At 45.1% G+C, this 11,175-nt stretch overlaps 1 protein-coding gene across 1 annotated transcript in view; it reads left to right on the top strand.

The window, feature by feature from the left end:
* The first annotated feature begins 1,710 nt into the window (after window positions 1–1,710).
* c5 (complement C5) overlaps window positions 1,711–11,175 on the top strand; it is a 39,088-nt gene continuing 29,623 nt past the window's right edge. The window contains exons 1-8 of the mRNA XM_087849579.1: window positions 1,711–1,852; window positions 8,220–8,415; window positions 8,499–8,652; window positions 10,023–10,093; window positions 10,174–10,271; window positions 10,341–10,423; window positions 10,507–10,597; window positions 10,685–10,793. Of these exons, the coding sequence (XP_087705705.1) occupies window positions 1,785–1,852; window positions 8,220–8,415; window positions 8,499–8,652; window positions 10,023–10,093; window positions 10,174–10,271; window positions 10,341–10,423; window positions 10,507–10,597; window positions 10,685–10,793 (870 nt within the window). The 5' untranslated portion in view covers window positions 1,711–1,784. The remainder of the gene's footprint in view (window positions 1,853–8,219; window positions 8,416–8,498; window positions 8,653–10,022; window positions 10,094–10,173; window positions 10,272–10,340; window positions 10,424–10,506; window positions 10,598–10,684; window positions 10,794–11,175) is intronic.

Genomic DNA, 11,175 nt, shown 5'->3' with positions numbered 1-11,175 from the left:
AATGAAACTGCTGTTGTGTAGAGGTGAAGATGACAGTGCAGACAGGGTGGAGTGGGTGGAGACGACTGTCACGGGGGATTGATCGATGTTTGTGAAGGACGCTTAGTGTTGGTGCGACACAGGAAGATGCTGGGATAGGAGGAGTCAGAGGAAGGACCAGTTCCCTGTGCAGCATAGTTTAGCTGGTGGGCATGTACTGGAGTCAGGACGTGTCTGTGTTCATCTGGATGTTTCAGTGGGAGAAACGTTTCATCATCATCATCAGGTGACTTCTTCAATCTAGACTTGTAGTCAAGACCGAGACAAAAACGTCTTTAAACTGCAGCCAGATGCTGCTTCGTTTACGGGTGTCGGGCATATTATGTGTTTTTGCGATGCACAGCCCTCCTCACCACTGTCCACTGTCTCACTCACTGAGAGGACAGAGACACGCTCCACGTGACTCTCACGCTCTCTGTTTTTCACGCAATGATATTATCCTATATCCTCACATGTGATTGGCTACAATACGGCGGGATTGGAGCATAGCTGAGCCACTGTGTGAGAGCTGAGCAGCCAAAGGACATTAAGTGAGGAGCGGCTCTCGCTCAATGGGAGTCGAGTCTGATTCAGTACAAAGCGCTCTGTAAGCACGGCTCTCAGAGCTGATGCTTTTGAAATGACACATCATCGAACGTTACGTTGTGTGTCATGGAAACTGTTGACTCCAGATCTCCCGACCACTATGTCGATCTGAGACGGCGAGACCGAGACAAGACCGAGACCACGTAAAAGTGGTCTCGAGACATCCAACTCTACTTCAGTCTCAGCTGAGTGTAGGCCTCCAACCTTATAAACAGGACACTGACTGAAACCAGTAGCACTGACAACAGTGCGCTGTGAGGTGGAGCGAGGACCCAAATGCAGCCTAACCGTAGCCCGGCTGGAGCAAACAAACATAATGAAGCAAACTGATCTCAGTGCACATGAGACAGAGGCCCAGACATGACTGAGCTGAGGGAGAGACAGATACGAGCAGAGCAGAGAAACAATACACAAGATCTCAAACCTCATTCCAGAAATAACTAACAGTTCCACGCAAACACAAACCCGGGACAGCGACAGTCTGCGAGGGACCCGCAACCCAAACCAGGTACAAAAAGTAGGACTGTAGAAGATGTTCATCAAGGGTCGCAGCTTCTGCTTTAGATGGATTCTGATGGCCCCAATGCCCAGGTGGTGCAGCAGCACCTGGTGCTGCAGCACCTGGTGGTGCAGCAGCACCTGGTGCTGCAGATGCTCCTCAGAGACAGAAAGGCCTCGGAGGTCTGCAGTCCAGTAAGAGCAGAACCACCAGAAAACCCAGATCTGGTCTCACAGCAGTCTCAGCCTTCAGACGCTGTTTGCTCTTGTTGTGGTCACCGCGCCCTCTAGTGGGCGCTAACAACACCTCACTCAGTTGGTCTGTTTTATTAAAATTCTCCAAAATGCTTCAGTGCTGACCTTTGATCGTGTTTTCTGGCGTCGCGAGGAGCCCAGCCGGCAGCAGAGAGGTGAATGCCTGCGTTCTGATAACCTGAGAGTCAACAGTGTTAGGTAAGACCCAAAAACCCCTGCTGAGTAAACTCACCTTTGTTACACACTCAGCTCTGTATACAAACAAACAGAGGAGCTTCCACCTCGGTTGTGTTTCACTCAGGACCCCCAGCCGTTTGCCAATAGCCGAGTAAATGAATAACTAATCAAATCCAGCTGTGTCGCTCAGTTGTCTGCAGAGCTCAGTGTGTTTCTTACTCACCTTCAGGATGAAGGTGTGTGTCCTCCTCGCGTGTGTGTGGCTTCTCTGCTGGAGGTCGGAGGCTCAGTCCAGCTCGTAAGTCTGTTTGAACTTTATTACCTGTTAATGAATGTTTTATTACCCTGCAGCCTCACATTTACTGCCGCAGCTGTTTTGGCTTAAACAGCTGTGTTCGTGTTCAGCTGCAGGGTGTGCAGAAGAAACAAAAGGTCAGAACAACTTATTTGATGCCCAAGCACAAAGAAGCTTGTAGCATCCTGCATTTCCTCGATCGGGCCGGCCGTGTCAAACAGCAGAGAGTCAGCGTGGGAGAGTCAGCGTGTTCCTCGTTAGTCCTGTTTACCGTCCATCAGGTCACCAGTGGATAAGTGAGGGTTAAGGTTAGGTTGAATTTCCCCACATGCTAAACATGCCCAGCTTTTCAAACTAGAAGATTTTACCTCTCCAACCAAATCTCATAGATCCATTTTGACCTTCCAGATTTCCGGCACGCCAAACAGGTGAAAATTCCATATAAATGTGATCCTATTCCAAACAGGTCGGTGGAAACCTGTGGATGTCAAGAGGTTAAGAACCACAGAATCAATAACTTCTATAGACAGGGACAAGGTTTTTGTGCAAGAAGCTTTTGTTGACCAATCACATTTGACCGGGTGAGTCACGCACCTCCAGGAGAGCGTTAACCAACCCAAACGCCCCCCTGCTCAACGGTCATGTTTGCCAAGGCTTCAGCAGGTACAGGTGCGGAGCGGTCGGGGCTGTTTTTGCAACCAACATTTTAAATTTGCAACTGCAACAAAGTTTGTAGTCTTTCGATAAAAAGAGCTGCAAGATAACGTTGTTGTGAGTTGGCACTACGTGATAAACTGAAATCTTCACACCGAGTTCTGAGTTTCTAGCAGCCTGAACCAAAATTACATCCAGTTGACTTTTAAGACCCCGAAATAAGAAGGTGGAAAAAACTACTAAAGGTTTGTTTCACCCTTTAAAGACACCTCTGAACTCTTTGGGTACTTCCTGGAGATTGAGAGCATTGGACTTGTGGGGATGTGTGTGGGGGAAACAGCTCGTAGCTTGCATGGAGTGTTAGTCTGTGAAGGTTCTCAGTCATCCAGGTCATCGTAGTCCAAGGAGCTCGGAAAGAAAAGGGTCTGGACTTCTTTAAGTTGCTTGATGACGCTTCATCCGAGAAGCTTCTTCAGGTATAAGGTTATTACTTAGTTTTTAATAAAGGTTTTACATATTTTTACAACAGAAAAGGAAAACAACAAACAACCAAAAACAACAATAACAAAACAAGCAGTTGACTGGAAAGCACAGCTTTTTCCCACAAAGCAATTCTGGCAGTGAGAACATGACTTTATATTAATGAATTGACAGTACATCTACAGATGTAAGAGCAGCTTAGGAGAGGCATGCAGAAGTTTATATAGATGTGAGTCGGCACAAACAGGAGAAAGAAAAAATAAATTAAATTAAAAAAACAAAACAAAACAACATTCTAATTTCGGATATATTTCAACCACTTGTCCCATCTTGTGGTATAAATATTAGGTTGCAGCCTTAACAAAAGGGTAAGTTTTTCCATTTTATGAATCTCCTCAACAACGCTCAACCAGTCGTCCAGAACAGGGGGGTCAGTACAGAGCCACTTACGAGTAATTGCTTTTTTTGCAGCAGCAGTAAGAATCTTCAGGAGATATTTGTCATTGCTTGTTAATTCTTCGGGCAGGTCTCCTAAATAAAATGTTATGACAGGCCGTTGTTTTGATTTAAAGCCTATAGTCTGTTCTATCTTTGATATAACATCTTCCCAAAATTTAGAAAGTTTTCGACACGACCAGAATATGTGGGTATGGTTTGCAACAGTTTCCCCACAGCTCCTCCAGCATGAAGAATTTCCTCGTGTTTGTTGTTTTGGTGTTATGAAAAATTGTACCAGGTTTTTCCAACTAAATTCTCGCCAGTATGCAGAGGATGAGGTTGAAATGGCAGTCTCACACATATTGTCCCATTGCTCAGAAGTTATAACTGAGGACAACTCTCTCTCCCATCTTCCCTTTATATAATCTGTTGAAGTTCCCCTACTTTTCAATATGCCCTGGTAGAGTTTAGAGATAACTGACTTGCATCCCTTATAGTATGTTTGTGAAATCAGATTAATTATTTCATTGGATTGTGTATTAATTTCTTTAGTCACTTTTGAGGACAAATACTGCCGTAATTGTAGGTATCTGAAAAAATCACTTTTTCCTAGCCCATATTTTTCTTGTAATGTTTGAAAACTTTGCAGGCCATTCTTATCCAGTATTTTACAGTATACATTAATGCCTTTATGTGACCAGTTCTTAAATTGTAAATCCAATTGGTTTGGTTTAAACTCAGAGTCATAAGCCACCCACTTAAGTACTTGAATGTGGTTCCTTAGATTTAGTTCTTTCACTAACTCAAACCAGATAAGCAATGTAAAAGATGCGAAAGGGTTCAGTTCTTTCTGGTAGGCTGTTGCCAGCTTCTGATCTCCTATCAAGGCTTGTATTGGAATGACCCCACACATATTCTCAATGTCTTTCCATCGGGCCCCATAAGTGTCATCACACCATTGTATAGTGGACCTCATCACAGCCACAGAATCTGCCATTCGGATTAATAAATTATCACAGACAGAAGCAGAGCAAATCAGGATGAAAGTCTCAGCCACCCTCTCCAGTGCCAAAGTCCCTCCGTCCAACCTCACAATACAGGAAAAGAAGGCCGTCGCTTCCCTGAGCAAAGACCACAACATCACTGTTTTACCAGCAGATAAGGGAAGATGCACCGTGGTCCTAAACACTACAGATTACCACACAAAGATCACTACTCTCCTCAGTGACAACAATACCTACGAAGCCTTAAAGCGAGACCCCACAAGCAGCTACAAAAAGAAAGTTATAGCTTGCCTTCAAGACTTGGAAAAGGACAAAATCATTGACCGCCTTACTTATCACCGCCTTTACCCAGGGGATGCCATACCCTGCATTTACGGACTTCCAAAAATCCACAAGGAAGCTGTCCCACTCAGACCCATAGTCAGTAGCATAAACTCAGCCACTTATAACATTGCAAAACACCTTGCTACCATCCTTGCTCCTCTCGTGGGGAACACCCCACACCACATCAAGAACTCCACCGACTTCACTGACAAGGTCCAGAAACTTACGCTGGATCCAGATGAAACCATGGTGTCCTTTGATGTAGTCTCTCTCTTCACTTGCATACCCACCACGGAGGCCGTGGAGACTGTCAGAAAACGACTACAAGAAGACAGCTCCTTGGAGGACAGGACCAACTTCACACCCGATCAGACCTGCACACTGTTAGACCTCTGCCTCACCACCACATATTTCAAATACAACGAAGGCTATTACAGACAAAAACATGGCTGTGCCATGGGCTCCCCCGTGTCACCTATTGTAGCCAACCTTTACATGGAGGAAGTGGAAAGCAAGGCTCTTGGCTCTTCCAAAGGAAGAGTACCCAGCCACTGGTACAGATATGTAGACGACACCTGGGTCAAAATCAAGACACAAGAAGTGGAATCCTTCACTGCGCACATCAACGCTGTGGATAAAAACATCAAGTTCACCAGGGAAGACACGAAGGTTGACTGTTTGCCTTTCCTGGACTGCACTGTGCACATTGAAGAGAATGGCAACCTCAACATCGAAGTTTACCGGAAGCCCACACACACGGACCAGTACCTCCTGTTTGACTCCCATCACCCTCTGGAACACAAACTTGGAGTAATTAGGACCCTACACCACCGGGCAGAACATGTTCCCTCTAAGCCTGAAGGGAAAAAGAAGGAACACACACATGTAAAGGAAGCACTTAAAACGTGCGGCTATCCTAAATGGGCGTTTTTAAAGTCAGCAAAGAGGCACAGAAAAGAAGATCAGACACCAGCGAGGGAGGATAAGAAGGACAGGCGCAACAACATTGTCATCCCCTATGTAGCCGGTGTATCAGAGAAACTCAGGAGGGTTTTCTCCAAGCATGACATCCCGGTGTACTTCAGACCCAGCAACACACTCAGACAAAAACTGGTTCACCCGAAAGACAAAACTCCAAAACACAGACTTGACAATGTGGTGTTTGCTGTACAGCAGCGAGGAATGCCCAGACCTCTACATTGGAGAGACCAAACAGCCACTTCACAAGCGCATGGCACAACACAGAAGAGCGACCTCCACAGGACAAGATTCAGCTGTCCATCTGCATCTTAAGGATAAAGGACACTCTTTCGAGGATGCCAATGTTCACATTTTGGACAGAGAGGACAGATGGTTTGAAAGAGGAGTGAAAGAAGCATCTATGTCCACTGTGAGCGACCATCTTTGAACAGAGGCGGTGGTTTACGACACCAACTCTCTGCCATCTATAATCCAGTTTTGAGATCCCTTCCCAGACGCCTTAACGCCCACTCACACCCTGGGCCATCTGACCTCAGGAATTCGCATGATAAGGTGGGGCCAGGTTTCACAATGAACTCACCCGAAACTCTGGCTGATTGGGACCCACACCCAGTTCCACACCTTGGCTCAGGCGATTAGAGGATCATCAGGGGGTCTTTTTGTCCCTCTGTGGGGGGACACTCCCACTAGGGTTATATCTGGGACTCTCCACCATTTGACCTTAGAACTGAAGAAGCCTCTCGGATGAGAGGTGAAACGTCTTCAAGTAACTTAAAGAAGTCCAGACGCTTTTCTTTGCAAGCTCCTTTGACCATTGTATAATTATTTTGAGTTGAGCAGCAAGGTAGTAATCTCTGAGACTTGGGAGGGAGAAGCCGCCTTTCTCTTTATGGATTAATAATGTGCTATATTTAATTCTAGGTTTCCGCCCCCTCCAAATAAATCGAGATATTTGTTTGTCCCAGTCATGGAACTGAGATTTGGGGATTTTGATAGGTAGAGACATAAACAGATACAGTAGTCTGGGTAGGACTGACATTTTAATGACCTCCATCCTCGCGCTAAAATCAAAAACAAGTGTTGACCATTGGGTGAGGTCCTCTTTAATCTTTTGGCTCACGGGCTCAAAGTTTTTTTTATACAAGTCATCTAACGATTTAGTCAGCCATACTCCTAAATATCTAATTGCTTTCAGAGACCAATCAACAGAAAAAAATTTTTTAACCTCACTCGACGGGCTATAGTTAAAACTTAAAATTTGTGTTTTTCCTATGTTGAGTTTGTAACCAGAATACATCCCAAACCTTCCCAGCAAATCTAAAAGGGTCCGGATGGACTGGTCTGGATTTGACAAGTACAAAAGGACATCATCAGCATATAATGCTATTTTGTGTTCTCTTGAATTAACTACGACCCCATGAATACTATTATTTTCTCTTATTGCCTGTGCTAAAGGTTCAATGTAAAGAGCGAAAAGAGTCGGAGACAAGGGACAACCTTGACGAGTAGATCTTTCCAACTTTATACGGTCCGTGACTCGTCCATTTATCTTGATTCTCGCGGTAGGCATCGAATATAATGTCTTAATACTGTTAATGGAGTTTTCAGCAAAACCAAATCTTTCTAGGACCAAGAACAAATACGTCCAGCTGACGCAATCAAAGGCCTTTTCGGCATCCAGACTAATTAGTACCGCTTTATGATTATTTTCTCTTACATTATTGATTATGTGGAGAGACAGGTATAAGGTTAAATGGTGGAGAGTCCCAGATTAGACTATCCTCTCTACATAATCACACGAGCCAAGAGTGATTATGGAGGTCTCCGTCTTCTAAAGAGAAGACAGATGGTTTGAAAGAGGAGTGAAAGAAGCATCTATGTCCACTGTGAACGGCCATCTTTGAACAGAGGCGGGGCTTATGACCCCAACTGTCTGCCTATAATCCAGACACCTTAACGCCCACTCACATCCTGGGCCATCTGACCTCAGTTAGTCACATGACAGGGTGGGGCTAGGTTTCACAATGAGCTCACCCGAAACTCTGGCTGATTGTGACCCACACCCGCTTTCACACCTTGGCTCGTGTGATTAGGTGGAGGATCATCAGGGGGTCCTTTGTCCTTCTTTGGGGGGACTCTCCGCCATTTGACCCTAGAACTGAAGAAGCTTCTTGGATGAGATGTGAAACGTCTTCAAGCAGCTTACAGAAGTCCGGACGCTCTTCTTTCCAAGCTACTTAGGCCATGGAGCGCTAGCTTTGAGTTGTTTCTGACTCATTGGAATAACAGCAGCATATTCATTGAGCATAAATATGCTTTTTAAAAATGTAATTCCTTAAATTTAAATTTGATACGAGTCTGGACAAACGTTCACAGACTGTATGTGCTGATGATATGTGCAAGTATCAACACCATAAGCCGCTCTAGACGAACGTGACAAACTGATAACAACCTAAATATGCATCACCTTAAAATGTCTCCTCTCTCAGGTATCTGATAACGGCACCTCTATCGCTCCGCCTGGACGCCGTGGAGACCGTGGTGGTGCAGCTGTTTGGTTTTACAGGTGAAGTCACCGTCTACCTGTTCCTGAAGACATCAATGGCTCCGAGTCACCAGGTTCTGGCTCGGGAGGTCGTGACCCTCAATGCACAAAATAACCACCAGGCTGAAGCCAAAGTCCGGGTGAGAAAAGATGCTAACAGGCTAACACCTGCAGTTTACCTGAAGGCACCTGAAATACTTATGATGTCACTTCCTTTTTACAGCTGTACCCAAACCAGCTGGACAAGAGTGCAGATCATGTGATTCTCCATGTGCAGTCAGACGTGATCAATCAGCACCAGTCTGTGCCCATCAGTCGCACCAATGGCTTCCTGTTCATCCAAACCGACAAACCGCTGTACACGCCGCGTCAGAGCGGTGAGAGAAGTTTGTCCCAGTTCAGACTCCAGCCTTCTCATTAATCTTATGTTGTATAACCCATCTTTACACTCAGCTAGTCAGGTGGTTGTCTTGTAGTCATAAAGACAGACTGGTTTGGGGGTCTGAGGATAGAGGGTGTGGCCTGTTGAGGCTGCTGGAGCTCAAACTGCAGAAGTTCATGGTGGTTCTGATAGAAAGGTGCCACAGTACACAGAGCAGTTTGTTGCATAAGGGGCGCATAGTCACAGACCAATCACGTTACCCGCGCTGACCGTGTTCAGCTGACAGCACCAACGATGGGCACGAGAGCTTCAGAACTGGACCACAAATCGCAAATTATACAGCTCCAAATCCCAACAACAGTGTCAAGGTGCTTTATATTGTAAGGTCGACCCTACAATAATACATACAGAGAAAACCCAACAATCATATGACGCCCTATGAGCAGCACTTTGGCGACAGTGGGAAGGAAAAACTTCATCTGGAGGGGCGGGGCCATCTGCTGTGATTGGTTGGGGTGAGAGAAGGAAGACGGGATAAAGACATGCTGTGGAAGAGAGACAGAGGTTAATAACAGATATGATTCAGTGCAGAGAGGTCTGTTAATACATAGTGAGTGAAGGAGAAACACCCAGTGCATCATGGGAATCCCCGGCAGCCTACGTCTATTGCAGCATCACTAAGGGAGGATTCAGGGTCACCTGGTCCAGCCCTAACTATATGCTTTAGCAAAAAGGAAAGTTTGAAGCCTAATCTTGAAAGTAGAGATAGTGTCTGTCTCCTGAATCCAAACTGGAAGCTGGTTCCACAGAAGAGGGGCCTGAAAACTGAAGGCTCTGCCTCCCATTCTACTTTTAAATACTCTAGGAACAACAAGTAGGCCTGCAGAGCGAGAGCGAAGTGCTCTAATAGGGTGATATGGTACTACAAGGTCATTAAGATAAGATGGGCCCTGATTATTTAAGACCTTGTATGTGAGGAGCAGGATTTTGAATTCTGGATTTAACAGGAAGCCAAAACCGGAGAAATCTGCTCTCTTTCTAGTCCCTGTCAGGACTCTTGCTGCAGCATTTTGGATTAGCTGAAGGCTTTTCAGGGAGTTTTTAGGACATCCTGATAATAATGAACCAGGTGGAAAAAATCAAATATTACTCGGTGTGTTGGTAGATCTCCTCAGCCAGTCCTTGCCAAGGGTTCCTGTTAAGGTCTCCATCAGCTCAGAGCTGGATTTCATCTTTCAGGCTGTCTTTGTCATGGTTTCTGTAGTCGGATGACTCTCATTAACCTAAAAATTCAGACGATCCTCTTTCAGGTTCACTGTTACACCATCACCCTCGTCACTCATACAGCTGTGTTTCTGTTCCCAGTCAAAGTGAGGGCGTTCTCCTTGAACCAGGAGCTGAGACCGGCTAATCGCAGCGTCTACCTGACATTTAAGGTAAGCGGGAAGTTGTCCTGTGTAGTAGCAGGAGGGTGCAGTGATGGGTTCCATAAAATCTTACCCCTCCCTCCCGCCAGGACCCGGACTATACAACAGTGGACATTGTGGAGATGGTCGATGTGAACAATGGAATCCCATCTCTGCAAAACCCCTTTAAGATCCCCGTCAACCCAAAGTAAGAAATAAGAGTGTAAAACAAGCGACACACAGCTGCGTGTATCTAAGGTCATGTCTGTGATTCCAGGTTGGGCATCTGGTCCATTGAAGCTTCTTACTCCAAGGATTTCACCACAACAGCAACCACCGACTTTGAAGTTAGAGAATACGGTACATTATAATATCATGAAGCAAACTGCTGGTGCTGATCGAGGGTAAAACACACATTATTAATGGATTTCACCCTGCATCAGTTCTTCCCAGTTTCTCCATCCAAGTGGAACCAGAAGCAAATTACATCAGTCACAATTCATTCACCAGTTTCAACTTCAAGGTTTCAGCCAGGTGAATAAACATTTCTGAACTATTTATAGACTTTCAAATAATTTAAAGCTGTCAGTTACACACGAGTGGTATTTTTACCTGTCCCAGGTATCTCCACGGCGCTCCGGTGGCTGATGGTGACGTGTTTCTGCGCTATGGCTACGTTAGTGGGAAAAGTCCTCCAGTTATCATCCCAAACTCTATCACCAGAGAAAGTGTAAGAGACATGAACAAACACAAGGACACTTGTTATTATTATTAATAATGCTGATTAATGTTGACATTATTGTTATTTGAACCATTTCACTCGTGCTCCAGCTGTTTTATGCTACAGAAACCATCCAGGTATCCAAATGTTCAGCTTTTTCAGGATGACTGATGTATTACTTTGACTTTTTGTAACTTTTATAGTTGCTTTTTCAATATTTAGACTGTTATGGATTTCTTTTATCAGGCAAGTTTACTAATAACCAAAACAGATGTTTTGAAGTTGCAGACGGTCCATTTTAGCTCAGAACTGTGTGATGTGTGGGAGACCTGCCGTGGTATTCACCTCGTACACTACTCACTTGATCTGAATGCCAGAGGTTGTCACAAAT

Source organism: Neolamprologus brichardi, chromosome 12 (assembly GCF_056152115.1).
Source record: "Neolamprologus brichardi isolate AB-2024 chromosome 12, ASM5615211v1, whole genome shotgun sequence".
Lineage (NCBI taxonomy): Eukaryota > Metazoa > Chordata > Actinopteri > Cichliformes > Cichlidae > Neolamprologus > Neolamprologus brichardi.
The sequence above is the reverse complement of the archived record's forward strand: the minus strand, read 5'-3'. Positions and strand labels throughout refer to the sequence as shown.